Raw genomic sequence first — 22322 nt, 5'->3', positions numbered from 1 at the left:
CTGGTACTCAATCCACTGCGCCACATAGCTGCCCCAAGACTTTCTTCTTGATCCTCCACCAGTAATTTCTTAATTGTCCTAATTGAATGATCTTTTCTCAATTGATATCTTTCTTGAACTCTTTGCAACATTTGACACAACCCTCTTCTTCTCCTAGATAATCTCTTCTCTATAGATTTCTGTGATCCTGCTATGTCCTATTTATCCTTCTACCTAATTGATCACTTCTTCCAATCTCTTTTGCTGGATCTTTTACAGGTCATGTCTGTTAATCAGGAGGGTCCTCTGAGGCACTTCTCTTCTTCATACTATTATACTTGCTGATTTCATCTCCCATGGTTTCAACTATTATTTCTATGCCAACAATTTCCTTATTTATTTATCTAGCCCTAACCTCTCTCTTGATTTTTTAGTCTTACATCTCCAAATGTCCATCAAATCTCTCAAATTGGATGATGTATAGCATTGTTGAGGTTGGAAAGGAAACCCCAAAAGATCAGGGTCACAGACCAGTGTCATGAGGTGTCTCAAAAGAATTTGTAAGCTTGAACCCATTTCCTAGTCAAGAGGCAAAGTTTATTGTAATTGTAACACCATCACAAGTGGTCTAAATTCCAAGAAAATTTAGCAAAGAAACAGAAGCAAGGAGACACATTTATCTGACTTCATGTTATAGATATGCCATATAGATATAGACATAGACCCATGTTTCATAGATATAGACGCAGAGGTAGGACCAAGGAGTAGTCTCTGGAATTTGGTTCTCACTGACCAATAGACTATCTATCTGTTGGTCAGCAATGAACTGAGGAGTGGTCTATTCACTGTTGTCTCAGCAATTTGATCTGTGGGACTATCCTGAGACCAGAAGATTGTAGAATAAATATGGGAGTTCCCAGGGCCAAACTCCAAAGCCAGAGGACCTAAAATCACTGACTTATGTAATGTCCGGCTAGCTTTCTGGAGGTCCTTGGGATCAGCCCAAGTCCTTGGTCTTAGTGGAGGAGAGAAAGAGGCAGGGGGCCACCATGAGGATGGTTAAAAATGGAATGAATGTCTCATTTCCAGTCTTTCTCAGCTCTTAACTACCTTGGTATGATTACATCATTACAACACACTATGTATGTGTGAACTAGAGAACCATTATATCACCATGCTAAGTACTAAGTATATGTATACTAAAGAACCATCATCTCATCAATTGCACTGAGTTAACACCTTATTGTAAGTATCCTTGTTTCAAGTATACTTCTCCAGAGTTCCGGTCTACAGACTTATTGTTAGAACAGAAGCCTTGTAAGGTCAGGAGACCTCAAAATCATTGCAGTCTCCCCTAGAAGCTACCTTACATCAGCATCTCAAGCTACCTTACATCAGCATCTCAAATTTGACACTTCCAAAATCAAACTTAAAATCTTTTCCCTCAAACCTGCTCTTTGCAACTTTCCTATTACTGTTTAGGGTATCACTATCCTTCCAGTAATACAGTATCTCATTTTACCTACTTATTAACAAAGAGGTGATAAATACAAAGTGTATAAGTAAAGGTATGTTTTTGGTCATGGTATGGTCAAAACAGAGATTTATTTTGCTTGGTTCTCTCTCTCTGTGTATATGTGTCAGGGTGGGGCTAGAGTGGAGAGAAGTGTGGTAATAATGGTGGTGACAAAAGAAAAGAAAGAGGAAGGTCACCGAAGTATTTTTTAAAGTACATAGGGAAGTTCAGAAGGAGTTCATAAGGAAACACAGAAAAGCAGTATATTTTTGAAAGTAAAAGGTTGAATTTATTATATACTATAAAGAAGGTGGTAGAGAAAGTCACAGTTTTATATACAATTCTCTTTTAGTACTATGTTTTGTATCCAGGAAACTAAATTGCCTGCATTTGAATTGTCTTAGGAAGATTCTGAAGATCACCTGGCTGGAGAAGGTACCAGACACTGAAGTCCTTTCTCAGACTAAACTGCCAAGCATTCCGACTCTACTGCAGAGAGCACAACTCCATTGTGCCACATTGTTCAAATGCCAAATGTACACTTGCCAAAAAAATTATTCTATGGAGAACTCACAAAAGGCAAGTGCTCACAAGGTGGTCAGAAAAAGTGATACAAGGACTTGAGAATTGATTGTATGACATGGGAGACACTGGCACAGGACTACTCAGCATGATGTGCCCTAATTCGAGAAGGTGCTATGCTCTTTGAACAAAACAAAATTAGAGAAGCTACCCCAAATATTAATATGGATAATTTGTGTCCGACTCTTTGTGGTAGAGCATTCTGAGCTCATGTTGTTGAGGTGTGAGAAATGAGGGTTGAGAGGTCCCCTAACAGCAATGGGATCCCCTGGCCAGTTCACACACAGGCTTTGTGAAAGAATTTGCAAACCCCAATGAATACAGACTTGAGGTTTGTGGCAAGAATGCTGAGAAGAGAAATATCTTCATCAGTTGGCTTGGTTTTATTTATTCAATAGTTTTCTTACTTTCAATCTTATTATATCTCTTCTTTGATTTTCAAAATTTCTAAATTGGTATTTAATTGGTTTTTTTTTATTTATTTTTTCTAGCTGTATTCTTTTCTTGAAGAGCATATTCATAACATAAAGATAGGAGGCCTCTGTGCAATCTATGAACCACTGGACTTTCTCATTCTTTGTTCCAGAATGTTATTCTCTAATACATTTTTCCATCCTTCCAAATGCCAACATTTCTATTCAAATAATATTGAATATTAAAGTCTATCTTCATTTAACTTGGAAGATCTTAATGAGTTCTGCATAATGTTTCTCTACTTCCTCATCCTATACAGTCAATGCCATTACATACACTGTAATTATTTTCCTATTGACTTCTCACAAATACTTTCTATAAGTATATGAGATGAACAAATATCTTTTGAAGTGACATTTCTTGTTGTCATCAGCTGCATGATAAAGCTAATTGAGATTTCTCCTTCACCTGCCTCTCCAAGGAGAATTTATAAGCCATCCTTCCTTTTAGCTATAAAATATCATTTTCAGATCATGATGCAATAAAAATGACATGTAATAAAGAGCCATGGAAAAATACACCAAAGATTGATTAGAAATTAAATAGTTTAATCTTAAAGAATAAGTGAGTCAAACAAACAAATCATAGAAACAATAATTTCATCCTAGAGTATAACAATAATAAGACAACATGCCAAAACTTTTGAGATGTAGCCAAAGCAGTACTTAGGGGGAAATGTTATATCTCTAAATGCTTATATGAATAAAATAGAGAAAGAGCATATCAATGCTCAATTAATTAATCAATTAAACATACAACTAAAAAAGCTAGAAAAAATAAATAAAAAAAAAACCAATTAAATACCAATTTAGAAATTTTGAAAATCAAAGAAGAGATATAATAAAACTGAAAGTAAGAAAACTATTGAATAAATAAAACCAAGATGTGATTTTATGAAAAAGAAAACAATAAAACAGATAAACCTTTGTTTAGTTTAAGTAGAAAAAGGAAAAAAGAAAACCAAATTATCAGTATCAAAGATGAAAAGGATAAACTCACCACCAATGAAGATGAAATTAAAGCAATAATCAGGAGCAATTTAGCCCCACTGTATGCCAATAAATCTGACAATCTAATTGAAATATTTATGAATATGAATGGTGAATATTTACAAAAGTATTAATTATCCAGATTAACAGAAGATGAAATGAAATATTCAAATAACCCCATTTTAGAAAAAAGAAATTGAATAAGCCATCAATGAACTCCCTAAGAAAAAATCTCCAGGGCCATATAGATTTACAAGTGAATTCTACTAAATATTTAAAGAACAATTAATTCCAGTATTATATAAACTGTTTGGAAAAATAGGTGAAGTTCTGCCAAATTTCTTTTATGACACAAATATGATGCTGACCTATTTCCCTAATGAATATTGATGTAAAAATTTTAAATAGAATGTTAGCAGAGACATTACAGAAATTTATCACCAGGATAATATACTATGACCAAGTGGGATTTATACCAGAAATCCAGGCCTCATTCAATATTAGGAAAACTATCAGCATAATTGAACATGTCAATAACAAAACTAAAAGAAATCATATAATTATCTCAAAAGATGTAGAAAAAACTTTTGACAAAATACATCCTTCCTATTAAAAACACTAGAGAATATAGGAATAAATGGAGTTTTCTTTAAAATGATGAGCAGTATCTATCTAAAGCTACCAGTAAGCATCATATATAATGGAGATAACCTAGAAGCATTCCCAGTAAGATAGGCATGAAACAAGGATTCCTATTATCACCATTATTATTCAATAGTCCATAGAAGTGTTAGCTCTAGCAATAGAACAAAAATAAATGGAAAGAATTAGATTAGTACAAAGCTATCACTCTTTGCAGATAATATGATGAGAGTCCCAGAGAATCAACTAAAAACAATTAACAACTTTAGCAAAATTGCAGGACTTAAAATAAACCCACATGAATCATCAGCTTTTCTATTTATAACCAACAAAGCTCAACAGCAAGAGACAGAAACATAAATTTCTTTTAAAATAATTGTAGACAATAGAAAATATTTAGGTTCTTACCTGCCAAGATGAATCCAGGAACTATATGAACACAATTACAAAAAACTTTTCATATAAATAAAATCAGATCTAAACAATTGGAAAAAAATATCAATTGCTTGGGTAAGCCAAGCTAATATAATAAAAATAACAACTCTACTTAAATTAATCTATTTATACAGCACCACACCAATTAAACTGCCAATAATTTATTTTGTAGAGATAGAAAAAAATAACAAAATTCATCAGAAAAGATAAAAAGTCAACAATATCAAAAAAATTTAATTTTTAAAAATACAAAGTATGTTGGCCTAGCTGTACTAGGCCTAAAACTGTATTACAAAGTGGCAGTTATCAAAACCATTTGGTACTGGCTTAGAAACAGAGCAATGGATCAGTGAAGTAGATTAGGTACACAAGATACAGTGTTTGATAAACTCAAAGACTTTAGCTTCTGGGATAAGAATTCCCTATCTGACAAAGATTGCTGGGAAAACTAGAAAATAAAATGGCAGACACTAGGTATAGACCAACATCTTACACCCCATATCAGGATAAGGTCAAAATGAGTTCATAATTTAGACATAAAGGATGATTCTATAAGCAAATCAGGAGAGCAAGGGATAATTTATCTGTCAGATCTTTGGAGAAGGGAGGAATTTATGACCAAACCAGAAATGGAGAACATTATGAAATGTGAAATGGATAATTTTGATTATATTAAATTAAATTAAAAAAATTTTGAACAAACAAAACCAATGCTGCCAAGATTAAAAGGGAAGCAAAAAAGGTGAGAAAAAATTTTTATAGCCAATGTTTTTTATAAAGGCCTCATTTTAAAAATATAGAGAGAACTGAGTCAAATTTTTAAGAATACAAGTCATTCTCCAATTGATAATGGAGCATAAACCATATATGATAAAGGGCATGAACAGACAATTTTCAGATGAAGAAATTAAAGCCATTTATAGTCACATGAATAAATGCTCTAAATCACTATTGATTAGAGAAAATCAACTCTGAGGTACTTACTTTATACTTCTCACATTGCCAGGAAAAGATAATGATAAATATTGGAGGGGATGTAGGAAAACTGGGACACTAATCCATTGTTGGTGAAGTTGTGAACTGATCCAACCATGTTAGAGAGTAATTTGGAAATTTGCCCAAAGAGTTGTAAAATTATGCATACCCTTTGATCTAGCAATATCACTACTAAATATGTATCCCAAAGAAATCATAAAAAGGGAAAAAAATTCACAGGTCCAAAATGTTTGAAGAAGTTCTTTTTTTGTGGTGTCAAGGAACTGGAAAAAGAAGGAATACCATCAAGTGGGGAATGGCCGAATAATTTTTGTTATATGAATATAATGGCATACTATTATCCTACAAAAATGATAAGCAGGCACATTTCAGAAAAACCTGAAAAGGTTTCAAATTGTATGCTTGTGTAAAGGATGGGGAGGAACACAAGTACCTCTGAGTTCCCCTGTTTTTAGAAACTGAATTTCAGTTCCAGAAAAGAATGTCAAAGTGTTCCATGGAGACCAGAATCAAAAACAATTTTCTGACCTTGGCCCTATCCCAGGAAAACCAATATGGTTTGCCTTGGGAAACAATAGTTCTTACAAGTGAAATACCTGTAGGAGACCTGGAAAGAGAGGAAGGAGATTTCTTCCATGGAAGGAGCATAGCCAAAGCAATATTTAGCACTGCAATGCTATGGGAAGAAGATTAGTGGTCAACATAACAGATAATCAGCACCAAGAGGAAGAATCTCAAGACCTGCTGCCACTTGGTCTTCTCATCCCCAGTAAGAAGGACTTCAGGTAAATGGAATTTCTTGTGTAGTCTACCCCTACTGTGAAAGCAAAACGTGAATGGGGTAGGATGAGCATTGAGGGACAGAGTGAAGGATGAGACACTATAAGAACCTAGGATTTGGAGTTGAAAGGACCTTGAAGAGTCATCTAGTTTAACCCTTTACTTTGCAGATGTGAAAACTGAGGCTCAGAGGGTCTATGGGACTTGATCAGGATCACATAGCTGGTTATTAATAGAACAGGGACTCAAATTCAAGTCTTTCCATAAAACCAAGTGCTTTTTTCTTGATGCCATTGCTAGTTCTTTCTTTACAGACTCGAGGGAAATCAGTGCTTCTGGTTGGATCCCAAACAGTGGAGTCCATTTATCCCAGCTGTTCCTAATGTGTTTCCCGACTTTCTAACAGGGATTGGGGGGATGAATTTCAGGCTGTGGTCAGAAGAATTCTGGAGGTTTTCTGGGAGACCAGCTCGACCCAGGTTATTAGTTCATTGATCCTCCAACCCTATAGGCTACAATCTCCTTCTTAGTCTCTGTCTCTGCTGATCTTGAAAGGTGTTATTACTGTAATCACCATCTGTAGCCCTCAGGAACCAGTTTCATATTTTCTTCCTTGATGGATATAGCTTTCCTTTCTGTGAAAAGTCAAATAAAATACCTGGTATCTCATTATTGCTTTCTGTCTATTTCTTTCCTCCCAATTCCTTCTGTCAAAGTATTTCCAGGTGAGCACCATCATTCTAATGAGGGATACTCTGGTTGGAGTGGGCCAGGTGATTAGGTAAGAAGGAAATGAAAAGAAAGAAAGTGTGGGAGAAGATAGGACCTCCTAAAGAAGCCTATATCCATAAGTAGAGAAATCAGCTTTCTTTGACCATTGAAGGTCAGGCTCTTGGCACTTTGGGAACATCTTTGGAATCCAGAGGAGTTTCTGTTAGATGGGAATCAGGGCATCTGTAGATGAGTTGACTTAGTAGGAGGGGAGAAAAGATTTTCCTAGCTTCTTTATGTGTACCAGGGCCTCAGGAATCTCTGCCAAATTTAGAACTCAGTTTCCTTGTCTAAAATAAGAGAATCTGATTAATTTGTATCCAAGCTCTATTTTATAATTTTTATTAGAGATTAATATTATATTAGAATAAATAAAAGTATTAATTATCATATATAATAAACGAATTAATTTTATTTAATTTGTATCTTTTCAGCTCTAAATCACAAATCTAAATCATAGGATCTTTCTTAGTATACCACTGGGTGACTATGAGTACAATGCTGACTTAGAATTAAGAACTCCCATAAAAGAAAGAGATGAAATAAAATGAGGAAGTTAGCCTTACTCAGCTATGAAATAAAGATGTGTACCAGGCTCTGAAGGGAACAGGTAGGAGACCTTAACTTTTTGTTGATCTTGATATACTCTTTTATTTCCATTCTGTGACAAGCAGGATTTTCTTTGCCTTCAGTGCTGTTTGGGTCATACTCTTGCTTTATTTTGAGGTAGTGAAAATAATGCACTGGGAGAGAGGGATGATGGGGGAAGGATGACACTCTTAGAAGATAGGAAGTCCATAATGGGACTGAGTTTGAGAAAGATCCTGGGGAGGGCTGAACCTGAAGAAGAAAGGAGCAGGAAATGCAGGGTCCCTCTTGGGCATGGGTGGGGTAGAGTCAGTAGGAGGTGACTAGCATAATAGGGTCTGGTCTGAAGGGATGATGAAAGAATAATGATATTTTTCTACTCTATCTTTCCTCCCTGTTCCCACCTCCCTACTTCTCCCTTGCTTACTTCTCTTTTTGCCACACTCAACAAGATGAAGATATTACTTGTGCTGTGCTGGTTTCTGGTACTTGGTAAGTGCCATCCTCATCATTTTTGAACTATGACCTCTTACTATGGCTTCATAACCCATAGACCTTAGAATTGGGAGTGGGGAGGAGGGAAGAAGAATATATAAGGAAAATTACAGGGGCATTGAAAGGATTTTTTCCCCCCAAAGCATCCCCCAATAAACCTGCCATAGTGGTTGAAATTCTGCTCACCTTAAGTAACTAACATTTTAGCAAAATGATATTTATGATAGGAACAGAGGGAATGGGTTTCAGGAAAGCAGCGGCAGACTAGTAAAAAGAGTAGATCCCTGCATATGGAGTCAGCAGACCTTAGTCAAATCCTATGCTTCTCATAGCCTATGTAATGTCCAGCGGGGAATTTAGAATCACAAAGTCATAGCCCATTTTAGCTGAAAGACACTAAATAATCAAGGATTTTAGGTATAAGAGATGTCAGATACTACTTGATCCAACCCATACCTGAAAAACAAATGGTTAGTTAGCCTTTATTGAAAGATCTCTAATGAAGGGCAGCTCTCTGCCTCTTGAGAAGGACCATTTAATTTTCAGACAGCTCTAATTATTACGAAGTTTCCCCAAATACTGAGCCTTAATCTGCCTCTGTAAATTTATTACTTTCTCCATTCTGGAACTAAGGAGATCAGTACTTCTTCATGAATAGTATTTGAAAGCAGGTGCCATGGTAGCTTTAAATCTGCTTCAGATTAAATACTTCCAGTTTCTTCAGCTGATGTTGAAATCCATGGCATAATCTTGAGGTCTTTCAATTATCTGCTCCTTTCTATTTGCTTTTTAGTTTACCAATCAATGCCTTTCCTAAATTGCAACACTCAAAACGTCATATTTCACACGTAGTCTGACCAGGCCAGAAAATAGTGGATTTATCAATATCATGTTCCTGGAAGCTATACCTTTACTAAGGGGCTTTGGGACTGCCATGTGACACTGTTGGCTTCTAACTGAGCCCATCCACTATCACCCATGGACTTTTTTTGGTCTGAACTGCTGTCTAGTAATTTCTTTTGTATCTTAAAGTTGATTTTCAAAAATGCTCTTCCAGACTCTTCTTCTCACAGATCTATTCTCTTTTTGCTGTAACTAAAGGGGAAGAAATGCACTTGGAGTTGGTAAGCAGAAGTAGAAAGAAGGAGACAGGAGGGAATAATTCTATCCATCAGAGCCAAGGAGAGGAGGAGCTTTTGGGATATGCCAGAGGATATGAGACACTGTCACATTTCAGGAAGAGGGTATAGGAGGCAAAATGGCCCTAAGAGTGGATCCAGCCTGGGATAAGGCTGATGGTGAGTTGAGAGCAGAGAAGTGGATGTGCAGGCAGGAAGAGATCTGAGGGGTGGATAGAGAAGAATAGTTGGCAGCAGGAGGGAAATGAGATTTCCCAAGGAAGAATCGGTATCTAACCAAGATCTAAAAGTAGGGAGGGGTAGGAAGAAGGGGTGGTAGCTACCCCATGAAGGGATTTAAACCTGAGGATATAAACTTTGTCTTTTTTTTGAACTCTCGGAGTTTGAGTCTGCTTGCAAACAAGATACAATTTACATTGGAACACCAGAACTGTGTTCTTTAAATGCCTGGATTTTGGATCATCTACAGACCCTAGTGTGAAAAGAAGTTATGGGTTCAGACTATTTTATATATCTAGGTTTATTCCTTTTTATTTTATGCTTGTGAACATATAACTATGCATTATGCCGTGCTTATGTGATGCAATTCATCACTAAGGGAAGGGAACTGAGCAGAGTGAGTGAAGGGCTGAGCTGAATGTCTTAACTGGACAAATCTGCACAGGGCAACCCTTCTAAGAGTTCTGTAAACATGATGGGCACTGCCACCCACTAAAGGTATAGAACAAAGGGTATAAGGTAGTCAGGTCTCAGAGCCATTGGCCAAGATTGCCCCCTGGTGTTTTTGGGAGCAGATTACTTCTGAGGAGAATGGATGACAATTTGACTTTTATTAGTGAAAAGAATCAGGGCAACCCCTGAAGGTTACTTAAAAAAAAAAAAGTCTACTTAAGAGAATAATATGAATTTCCCTGGAGTTTTGATATTTGAAGACATCTGGTCCAGTTCTAAACCTTGGTACCTGCACTCTGGTTCACTTTCTCCTCCCACTGGAACTTGGGCTCCTGAACCTAGAACCCTGGGATTCTAGGTGAGCCTTCATCCTATGCTGCCCAGAGCCAGGTCACCACAGCACATTCCATCCAGAAACCATCTCCCATGTGGCTCCCTGCGACTTGGACTTCTGTCCTCTGACAGGTAAGTCTATTTTGTTCAATGCTAGGCCACCATTCACTTTCTAGAGAGTGCCAAATGTTTCTGCTATGCTCACACCTCTGTCTCCTTCCCAAGCCCTGCTGTATCCGGATTTCCAAAGCTAGCCTTTGTATTATCTTGCCCTATGTGAATGTGAATTCTTCAAGGGCAGGGGTTGTTTTGCTTGCTTTATCCCTGGGCTTGGGACAATTTCTAATGCCTAATAAGAGCATAATAAATTGCTTTTCCATTGATTTTTCCTTTCTTCATATTTTTGCAATTTATTGAGAATTTTCTCCCTGCCTTTGGATTTTGTTTTCCTACTGGAAGGGGATTTTCAGTCCCCTTCCTAAGAGAATTACTGTTTTTTTTTTTGCACCTTCAATTTTAAGATAATGCTCTAATCTAAACAATGCTAAAGCTTGACTTTATTTTGCTCATTAATTTGCATGATTGCAATTCTTCAGCATTAATCTCTATCACTGTGTAATTGTGAACATGATCTACACTAAGATATGTTTTAGCAGTTGGATGGAATCTCCAGAAACAACTTTAGACACTGGGAGTCTACTGGATTTTGTTGTTCAGTTACTTCAGGGTTGTCTGACACTTCATGATCAAATTTGGGATTATTTTGGTAAAGATATTGGAGGGTTTTGCCATTTCCTTCTTCTGCTGATTTGACAGATGAGAACACTGAGGCAAAGAGAATTGACTGATTTGCCCAGAGTCACACTGTTAGTAAATGTCTGAGGTGAGATTTGAACTCATGATAATGAGTCTTCTCAACTCCAGACCCAAGTGTTCTTTGCACTGCAGCGCTCCCTAGCAGCCCTATAGTATTTGTAAATACTAGGTATTCTGCAATTTAAGAAAACAAGCATATGCTGAAGTGGAGGAGGAGCCAATTTAGAAATGGTAGGATGCACTAGAGAGATAGGAGGACAGGGGCAGCTAGATGGCACAGTGGATAGAACACCAGCCCTGAAGTTAGGAGGATCTGACTCAGACACTTAACACTTCCTAGCTGTATGACCTTGGGAAATTGCCTCAGGGGAAAAAAAAAGATATAGGAGCACAGTGCCTAAAGGGGGATAATGGAGACTTCAAAGTACCTTCTCAACCACTCAGCCTGGTTAGCCAAGAGCTTCTCCCATCTATTTCTGATGTCACTGAGCACCTGCCAAACTATCTCAAAGGCGTTTGTTCACATGCAGCACGAACTCGGGGCTTCTCAGAACTGAATACAAGGTGAGAATTCTTCTGCTCTGACAAACAGTACAGAGAAATTCTCTCAATTTTGCTTGCGTTCCTAGCTTGGTCAAATGGTCCTCGCCATTAAATCAAAACAAGTAGATACTGTTAGATTATCCCAATTAACTGTAGCTAGATGATAATAATAATACAATAATAACAAAAACAACAAGGATAAGTGGCATAGTAGATAGAGTCAGGACCTGACTCTGTCAGGAGGACCTGACTTCAAATCTAGCCTCAGACACTTAATATCTGTATGATCCTGGATTAGTCACTTTACCTCAGCTATAAAATGAGGATAATAATAACCCCTACCTCCAAAGATTGTTGTATAGATCAAATGAGATGATTGTAAAATATTTAACATAGTGCTTGGTGCATAATAAGCACTACAGAAATATTAGCTATTTTTATTATCTGTAAAATAGTGTATAAAAAACAGCAATAGCAGTACTAGCTATTACTAATATCACTAAATTATTTAGTATTATTGATAATCATTAACATTTTATTAATGATAATAACTAATGTTTTATTAATTAATCACAACCCTCAGCCATTCAGTCCACAAATTCCTATCTTCTTCAGGATCAAATATAAATGTTCTCTTTGGCCTTTAAAGCCCTATTATCTGGCCTCTTCTTGACTTCCCCATCTTTTAACACATTTCTCCTCTCCTCTCCTGATACTGGCCCATTTGTACTCCCTTACAAACAACAGTTCATTTCCCTTTTTTTCTTTTTTCTTTCCTTTTTTTTTTTTTCGCCTATGTCCTGGCTTTCTCCACTCTCTGGAATATTCTCTTTCCTTATCCTTTGGCTCTTAGAATATTTGTCTTCTTTTAATATGGATCCCCAAGCACCACCTTCTACAGCAGTCTCTGCTGTTCTCTCCAACTACCTCTAAAGTTCCATTTTTCCATGCTATATACTGATTTATAGGTGGTGTTCCTTATTACAATGCAAGACCTATTTTTGCTTGGTCTTTATATCCAAACTTCTCCAAACTTTTTGAAATCTACTTAAAATCTAGGTTGCTTGTGAGACTATGTTTGGCTTTTTTGTCTTTTCAATGTCCTAATGGCTGTAAGTGATTAATGAATGCTTATTAAGTGATTTGAGCATTAGTTTTCCTGATACTAAGTATATAGGACTGTGACTCTCTTTTGTATTTATCATACATCTTTAGTATGTCTTCTCAGTATCTAAATTGTGTAATCAGACCCCTATGTATTCACATCAGTCTCTTTAGAGAATGCTCCCCTTTACTTAACATCAGAATGGTTTCTTTTTTTTGCCTTCAGAATTTCATTCTTGAGAATTGCCTATATCTCCTGGGCTGACCTTCCCTATGGATCTGCTCTCTAAACTTTTTCAAATCTGCTTAAAATCTAGGTTGCACGTGAGACTATGTTTGGCTTTCTTGCCCTTTCAGTGTCCTAGGCAATGTCTAGTACATAGTAAGTGCTTAATAAATATTTATTGACTTTCTGACTCCTCAAAAATGGAGTGCTAACTTCCCTCCAAGGTTCCAATCATTTCTGCTCCAGCTCCTAGTTACTCCTTGAAGAAAAAGCAGACTTCTCCTTCACGTTGGAGACTGAAATAATTATTCAGGCAAGCAAAGAAATGATTAGTTGCTTAGGTTTGAGCAAGAGAGTTACAGATGTCTGTATGACTGAAGTCCCCCCCCCCCCACTATAATATACCCTCAGGCCAGGTTTATAATCTTTCTTTTATATCTTCATCATCTATTTCTTCTTTCTGTTTAGGTAGACTGTAGCAAATTGCAATGGCAATATTCTGGTCTTGCCTCCATTGATATTTATCAAAATGTTCTCCATCCTTTTTCCTAGGTTTTCTCACCTAAGAATATATTCTTAACATATTATCAGAAGGAAAAAAAGGAAGAAGGAAGAAGGAGGAAGAAGATAAAAGAAGGCGGCAGAAGGAAGAAGAATGCTAGTGTTTTTATTTAGTTTCTTTTGAAAAAGAATCTTGCTCAGAACGATGTTCCAGGCATGGGTCCCACCTCACTTAGTGTGCCTCTTTGTACAAGACTTTCCAGTTCTTTTTGCTTCTTTCTCTCTCTCCTTCTTCATACATAGGGACTTAGAATGAAGAATGTTAGATTATGTAAGGGGTTTAAAAGCAGAGTATCGGAGAGTTCAAGCTCTAAGGGACAAAGGATTGAAGAAAGTGAATAGTAACCCAAGTTCATTTTGGGAATAAATAGCAAAGCTACAACAGGAATGCTAGTTTTTGACTCAACCTGGGGCAGTTCTCACATTTCCTAGCATTGCTCAGTACAACTATCATAGACAAAGCTGTGGGCAGGATCAGGTGCAGTCACTTTAGTGTTTAGTGAAACTGGCATGAAATTTAAATTCATGAAGGCTGTACTTCAGCATGGGAACCTTAATCTATGATCCTACTGGGTGTGTTCGTTCTCTCTCTCTGTGTCTGTCTGTCTTTCTCTTCCTCTCTTCTCATCAGGCCCAAGATCTTCGACCTAAAATTCTGGGAGGGTGAGGGAAAAGACCAACTATGCTCTTGCCAATCTTTATGTCAGGGAAAGCTCAGGGCAGCTTGAGGCAGTGTTTCTGGCTGCCCATGTCCCACCACATACCACTGGATGGTCTTGCAGGAGCACCCACTGTGCAGGGGAGTTTGTGGCAATTGAGATCGATGCTCAACAAGGCAACAGGAAGGAGCGCCTTCTTGAATTATGCTTTCTATGGCTGCTTCTGTGGTTATGATGGCAAAGGGCAGCCGTTGGACGACACTGACCGGTGAGCTGCCCTTCCTTTTCCTACCAGGGCGGGTTTGATTGTAAGCAGGGGAAGTCACTGAAACCTTTTCTGGGCCTTAGTTTCCTTAGCTATAAAGCCAGAGGTTTGGGCTTGATCCCTTGGGTGACTTTTAGCTCTAAATCTGTGATCCCAGGATCCTTCCCTGCTGGAAAAGTTTAGAGTCTTTTGTTGTTCAGTTGTTTTCAGTCTTGTCTGACTCTTCAGGACTCCATGTAAGGTTTTCTTGGCAAAGATACTGGAGCGTTTTGCCATTTCCTTCTCCTGCTCATGTTATAGATGAGGAAACTGAGGGAAACAAGGTAAAGTGACTTGCCCAGAATCACTCAGCTAATCAGTGTCTGAGGCCACATTTGAACTCAGGTTTCCCTAACTCCAGGCCAGGTATTACATACACTATGGTGCTCCCTTTCTGAGCAGTTAGATTGGTCCTCAAATAATAGGCATACTGACATCTGCAAAATCCATACTATAAAGCTTTCCAGCTTTGTGTAGGATTTGGCCATAATTTGTTGTTTTGACAAAGCTTTCAAGAACCCAAGATCATTTCTGTACACAAAACACTGGGAGTAGGACTTTAGTGTCTTTCATATATTACCTGAATAATCTTCTAGAGCATCTCTGATCACATTGCTCCAGTTTCAAAGCTTTCAATAACCAGTTCACTGTCACTCAATAAATGAATGAGGCCTAAGTGTTCTCCTCAAACTGGTATTCAAGGCTAACCATGATCTATTCTTCTTCTTTATCTTCTCCACTGTCTCCTTCCTTGAATTCATCCCACCTCCTCATGAGTCTATAATCTTACTCAAATTATCATCACTCTAGTAGAAAGAATCCTTCCTTGCTGGTGGACTTTGTGGAAATGATTTTACCTCTCTAGGTTTCTAGATGGATTTTCTCATCTATAAGTAAGGGAATTGAATGATGATCTCTAAGTTTTCTTCCAACTCTAAAGTTGTGATTTTTTTTTTTTGATCCTTCCTCCCACTCTGCCTATTGAAATCCTTTTAAAATGGATCAATGATTTATCTGTATCCTAGTTCAAGATTAATTTTTGTAATGTTTCTCTGAAATTTTGAGAAATATGTATATACTATAGTAATCTTAATACTTCCATTCAAAAATCATCATAAGTCATTCAAATCTAATTTTTCTAGCAGTCTGTTCAGCTTTCTATTTGTTTTCCTTTCTGATTGTCTTTCTGTTATAGTTATCCAGTTATTAAAGGGAAACATTAAAGTTTCCTGTAATTATTATTTTTATGTCTTTTTACAGTTTGATTATTTTTTTCCTTTAGGATCCTAGACATAATGCTATTTTCTATATAATCATTTAATAATATTTTTCACTATATTTCCACCCACACGAAGAATCATTGGTGTGGTAATTATGTAGTACAAACCCGAGAGTTGTCTCTAACTCATAATTTTAGAGAGTTTACCTAGTAAAACTGAGAGGTTAAGTAACTTACTCACAGATACACAGCTAGTAATCACCAGTCAGGATTTGAGCATAAATCTTTCTTGCTCCAAGGCTAGTCCCTTATTTACTATATTATTAATAATATTTTATGGAAATTTTTTTTATATAACTTCCCATGTGCCTTCTCAGTGCCTTCTCTTGGGGAAGGTGAGAAAGGAAGAGAGAGAATCTGGAACTCAAAGTTTTAAAAAGAAATGTTTAAAAATTGTTTTACATGTAATTGAAAAAATAAAACATTAAATAAGTAAATACATTAATAATAATAATAGCCAACATCTATGTAGTGTTTACTATGCGTCAGGCACTATGCGAAACATTTTAAAATTGTCATCTCATTTAATTCTCACAATAACCCTACAAGCTAGGTATTATTATTATTCCCATTTTGCAGATGCAGAAACTAAAGCAAACAGAGATCCAAATTCATATAACTTGTAAGTGTCTGAGGCTGGATTTGGACTTCAGTCTTCTTGATTCCAGGCCCAGTGCTCTATACACTGAGTCAAGTGCTTTTCTTTCATAATCTTTGCTTCTTTTGAAGATAGTATAATTTTCCTGTTTATTTCTTTTGCATTGTAAATTTTTATTGTTGACTTATCTCAAATCACTATTGTAATTTCTATTTTTTGTTTTACAATCACTTGATATATAGTATATTTTATTCTAGCCCATTTCTACCCTCTGTAAATTTTTATTTTTAAAACAAGTTTTGTATATCCAGCTTGCTGATCGATTTTATTTTCTTATCCGTTCTATTATTTTCTTTCATTTTGTTGGGATGAGTGTAATCTATTTAAAATCATAATCGTTAGGACTGTTTTTGTTGTTGTTGAGTTGTTTAGTCATGTCAAAGTCTCTAAGACCCTGTTTGGGGTTTTCTTGGCAAAGATACTGTAGTGACTTGCCATTTCCTTCTCCAATTCATTTTATAAATGAGGAAACTGAGACAAACAGAATTAAGCCATTTGCCAGAGGTCACAAAGCTAAGAAGTATCTGGCCAAATTTGACCTCAGAATAATGAGTCTTCTGGACTTCAGGCCTGGTATCCTATGCCCTTTGGTGCTCCTTAGCTGCCCCTTATTATGTATGTGTGTATGTATATGTATATATATGTGTGTGTGTATGTATATGTATATATGTGTATGTGTGTATGTATATGTATATATGTGTATGTGTGTTTGTGTGTCTGAATGAGAATGTATTTGTATATATATATGTTGATAGAAAGGTGTGTATGTATATATACACACATACAAACACAGATATATGTATATACATATGCATGTATTTGTATAACACATGTCTACATACACCCATATAGACATACATATATGTGCACATATATATGTATATGTGTATATATACATACATATGAAAGAGAGACAGATGAAGAAGGAGAGGAAGATGGAGAGATTCTAGTCACAAGTATTGGTTGGTAGGTGGAAAACCAGGAAATGCTGTATAAACATTAGTTGGTTGAGTAGTTCTGTGCAGACTCTTAGAAGTAGATATCTTTAATGATCTCCCAGGATGTTTTGAAGAAACTGTATCAGTAGGCTGAGACAAGTGGGAGTGGAAAGGGAAAGAAGAGGCAGCCTTTGGATCTTGTAAAGTGGAAACTGTATTAAAAAAGACAACTGAAGCTGAAATCATGCCCTTCTCTTTCTCAGGGTAGCTCTAGCTGAATCCCTCCCCTTTTTTGCCTGTTGCCCATTTTCTCTGCCAGGAGGGTGAATGAGTTCAATGTTCTCTCCCCTAAAGAGGGTATGTTTGGAAGGAAGGAATAACATACTTGATTACTGCCAGAGGGGGATAGTATACAAACCATAGCACCTAAGCTCTGATTGGCAGGCCTATTAGAGTGAATAGAGTATGGTTAAGAAACTGGATCCTTTGCATGGTTCATTATTATTATTTCAGAAAATCTTGCCTGCTGCTATTTGTTCTCATTGTAGCTACTTTAGGAGGTCCCTTTCTTCTCATTTCAAGGTGGCAAGTATAGGAGTTTTGACTTAGAAGTTACTACTCACCCCACTATCTTGTTGGCATTTATCTCCTGAAAACCTGCCAGTTCTTAAATGACCAAATCAGCAACCGCTCACACCTTTTAAGATGACTTTTCTGATTTCCCCAATTGGAACTGGTCATTTTCTCCTTGAATCATTCACAGAAGATCTCCTTTACTGAATGCATTCTATAATCTTTTAGGGAATTGTGACTCTTTGAGTGGAACTCTGTCCACTGATTCCATTTATAATTCTTTTCTCTTGGTTTTGTGAGTTGCAGAGGCCAAAACAGTTATTTACCTCACTGGGCGGCTAAAGCTTATAAGGATAATTCTTTTGTACTTCATTAGACTGGATCTCAGAGAACAGGTCCACGATCTGCTGTCCACCTCTTTTCAGGCCTGGGGATAGTGCCAGAACTTGAGCTGGCACTGGAGAATTTTAAGGCTTAATGAATGTTTTTGAAATCAAAAAAGACTTGAACTGATGACTCTTAGAACTGTTAGCAGAACATTTAATGCCCACTGAGAAGTTCTGAACCCTTCTAATTTTGGGTCCTGGTCTCTCTTTTCTGGACAGGTGCTGCTGGGCACATGACTGCTGCTATGAGAAGTTAGAAGGAAAATGTGAATCTAAACTCCAACATTACAGCTTTACCTATGACACAGGCATTATTACTTGTAGTAAGTTAATAATAATAATAAATAATAATAATACATTTACATCATGTTTGTGATGTGTCAGGTACTGTGGTAATCTCTTTACAAATATCACTGAATTTGATCCACACAACAACTCTGGAAATTGATGCGATTATCTCCATTTTACAGATGAGAAAAATGAGACAGACAGATTTTTAAATGACTTCCATAAGGTCACACACCTTCTAACTGTCTGAGACTAGATTTGAACTGGGGACTTCTAGACTATAGGATCACCACTGTTTATCTATTGTACCATCCAATTCCCATCGTTTTCCTCTTCAGATTTATGCACCTAAAGACTCTTGCTCCTTGAGGTATAGCTTCCTTAATAATTCAGTCAGTCTATATTTATGATGGCACCATCTTCTATTGCCATCAGACTGGGAGTTCTCTGGGGGAAAGAGTACCTTCTTTCTTGTATCCAAAGACAGGAGTCTGTATGCTGGTTTCTGCTCCATTCATCTATTTAATGATTTATTTTGTCATTCTCAGAAAAGGGGTACTTGTCTGGCTGGATTCATTTGTCTGACCCCAGAGAGGAGGATCAAGATTTTCTCACACTTTTTTCCATATTATCACCCCACCTTAAAACTTAGATAGGATTCATATTTATAGTCTACCCAGAAAAGATTTTAGAACTCTGCTAAAATTGTTTGTTAGTGATCAAAGGAAGTGTCACATACAGGTTAGCTGTTTAATTCTTCTAGCACAAAAGATTTATAAATACTTATTAACAAATTCTTAAAACATTAAAAAAACAAACAACAAAACCCAAGCGAAACCATGCTTATTAGGTTCTCCTGGGAGGTCAGGATGGTGTTTCAGGATTGAATCAGAACTAGAGTGTCTGAGCAGATCAAGTCTCAATGTCCTGGCAGTCGGTCATACGAGCACCTCTGGGAAGATGGGAAGGAAGCCAAGTACCCACTCAGGACCTCCCAGACTTTCAAACTCATGAGGTTTCAGCCAAGGCTGGAAATACTCCTTGCCCAGTATTAATGCTTGGTAAACTGGTATCAGGGAAACAAATACAAAACAAAAGAAAAAAGGTTAGATACCTGAGGTTTGATATGTTCATTTAAGTAAGCATTTGTTCCCATTGCTTCAGGGGAGGGAAAAAGAAGTTATCCACTCCCCTTCTTTTTGCTAAAAGTGCAATCGCATCACCCATCCCAGAATTCTACCTGCTGGAAATCCAAAAGAAGTCTGGAGAGAGACAGAGACAGAAGGACAGAGACAGAGAGAGATTGGAATCTTTCTATAGATTCTTGGCCATGAAGATGGGAGTGATTCTTGCCAAAAACTCCTTTGCCCATGATGTTCAGGAGCCCATCGTCTCTGACACAACACCCTCTCCCCCACCCCAGTTACTGGGATATATAGAAATCGATCAGAAATTATTACATCATTTCAGTAAAAGGAAGTATCTATCCTTCAGCAAGAGAGCAGTGCTAATAATAATAACAACTAATATTTATTTAGAGTTTACTATGTGCCAGGTTTATAGTACTAAGTACTTTAAAAATTATTTCATTTGATCTTCACAACAACTGGGAAAGGTAAATGCTATTATTATCCCCATTTTAGATGGGGAAACTGAGACAAAGAGTGGTTAAGTAACTAGTAAAGTATCAGAGATTGGATTTGAACTCTTTTTCCCCCAATTCCAGTACGCTATCCATCATATTATTTACTAAAGCACACACGTGTGTGTGTGTGTGTGCGTGCGTGTATTACCATGGAGTCAGATTGTAAGCTCAATGAGATCACTCTTACTATAGTTTATATATTTCCCAATTCTTGGTGATTAGATTTATCTAGTTCTGAGAGAGGAAGATTGAATCCCCCACTAGTATAGTTTTGCTCTCTATTTCTTTTTGCAACTCATAAGTCTTCCTCTAAGAATTTGGATGCTATGCCATTTGGTTCATATATGTTTAGTATTATATTCACTAATTCTTATTTTATTCACTATGTTTGTATTATTAAAGGCCTAGGTTGCTCAGTGGATAGAGCACCAGATCTGACATCAGGAAGATCTGAATTTAAATCCAGTTGTTGACACTAGCTATATGAATCTAAGCAAGTCACTTGACTTCTGCCTCAGTTTCCTGATCTGTAAAATGAGAACAATAAGAACACCTTGTTGTGAAATTTACATATAAAGTGCTTAGCACAGTACCTGACCCATAATAGATACTATGTAAATATTAGCTATTATTCAAGAGAAGCCAAGACTAAAATCCCATCTCTGCTTACTAGCTCTGTGATTCTTGTCAAATCACTACATCTCTCTGAATCTCACTTTCTTTATCTTTCTTTAAAATTAAAAAAAAATCAATAAACACTCCCCTTTCTCTAAACTTCTTCCCCTTCTCTTCCCAATCAACCCTTCCCTTCTCTTCTCTTGATCAGTTGAAATAATCTGTATAATTTATTTTGGAGTCCATAAGTTAAAAGTCAGGTATTGCCATTGGGAATAGTGAAGATTGATGGTTCTTCCCTCTCTAATTTTCATTCTATTCTGTTTCCAGATGATTCAGAATTCTGCAAATCTGAAAGCTGTATTTGTGACAAGGCACTTGCCTACTGTTTGAAGGAACACACGAGCAGCTTCAACTCCTCGTACAAGCATTTTCCAGGTTCCCAGTGTAGTGAGAAAAACCTTCCATGCCCAGCTTGAGCCCACCAGGTCCCACTTTTGTCCTAATCACTCATTTCTCCTTCAGTTTTTCAAACTCCAAGCTTCAGAATCCTCCAAGATGGTTCCACATCTGAGGCATCAATAAACAAAATCAAAAAAGAGGTTCCTGGGATTGGGTAGGGGAAGAGAGAGAAGGTAGTGATCATGGGACTGAGGGTCAGAAAGGCCTTAGTAAATATTGAGGGCAGAGGTGTCAGACGTGGCACTCAAGGGCTGACTGAGATTAAAATGTAATTGGAAAATATATCAACAAAATAAATAAGAATACAGTTGAACATTGATAATATTTACATGTGGTTTTCTAAGTCATTATGCATTATATAGCTCTTTAGGGGTGGATTAGTGATTCCAATTGTGCTATCTATGTGACCTCATGCATCTGGTCTAAACACTTTATTTTACAAAGGAGGAAAATGAAGTCCAGAGAGTCTCAGGCCCTTGACCAAGTTCAGCAAATACAAGAGGGAGATTCAAATCAACTTTAAATTCACACTTACTTTTACTGTTCTTCGGAGCGTTCTTTAGAATAGGGAATGTCAGAACTGGGAGGGCCCTTAAAATATAGGACATCAGAGCTGGGAGGTGCTCTTAAACCACAGGATGTCAGAGCTGGGAGAGCCCTTAGAATAGGGGATGTCCGAGCTGGGAGGGCCCTTAGAATAGAGAATGTCAGAGCTGGGAGAATCTTTAGAACACAGGATATCAGAGCTGAAAGAGTCCTTTGGACACAGGATGTTTGAATTGGATGGGGATGTTAGAACTAAGAGGAATCTTAGAACATAGTATATAAAATTTGGGAGGGGTAGAATCACAAAGTTTCAGAATTAAAAGAGATG

At 37.0% G+C, this 22322-nt stretch overlaps 1 protein-coding gene across 2 annotated transcripts; it reads left to right on the top strand.

The window, feature by feature from the left end:
• The first annotated feature begins 7207 nt into the window (after positions 1 to 7207).
• LOC105749916 (calcium-dependent phospholipase A2-like) lies at positions 7208 to 21743 on the top strand. Of its 2 annotated transcripts, XM_031957293.1 has the most exons (6): positions 7208 to 7276; positions 7599 to 7774; positions 8205 to 8244; positions 14424 to 14568; positions 18658 to 18761; positions 21317 to 21743. In XM_031957293.1, exons 3-6 carry the CDS (start codon positions 8205 to 8207, stop codon positions 21463 to 21465), a joined length of 438 nt encoding a protein of 145 aa, XP_031813153.1. In that variant the 5' UTR covers positions 7208 to 7276; positions 7599 to 7774; the 3' UTR covers positions 21466 to 21743. The 2 variants fall into 2 exon arrangements, with proteins under 2 accessions (XP_031813153.1, XP_012400947.2); XM_012545493.2 differs by lacking the exons at positions 7208 to 7276; positions 7599 to 7774; positions 8205 to 8244 and having other exon boundaries at positions 13734 to 14568.
• The last annotated feature ends 579 nt before the right edge of the window (positions 21744 to 22322 follow it).

Source organism: Sarcophilus harrisii, chromosome 3 (assembly GCF_902635505.1).
Source record: "Sarcophilus harrisii chromosome 3, mSarHar1.11, whole genome shotgun sequence".
In the NCBI taxonomy this organism is placed as follows: domain Eukaryota; kingdom Metazoa; phylum Chordata; class Mammalia; order Dasyuromorphia; family Dasyuridae; genus Sarcophilus; species Sarcophilus harrisii.
This window is presented reverse-complemented; position numbering and strand designations above follow the sequence as displayed.

Bases quoted from the DNA above. Each gene is read 5' to 3' on its own strand.
- LOC105749916 (XM_012545493.2), top strand. From the start codon at position 14,324: ATGCTCTTGCCAATCTTTATGTCAGGGAAAGCTCAGGGCAGCTTGAGG. The intron at 14,569-18,657 runs GTGAGCTGCCCT...TTTTCTGGACAG, and splicing joins CCGTTGGACGACACTGACCG to GTGCTGCTGGGCACATGACT. The intron at 18,762-21,316 runs GTAAGTTAATAA...TTCTGTTTCCAG, and splicing joins CACAGGCATTATTACTTGTA to ATGATTCAGAATTCTGCAAA.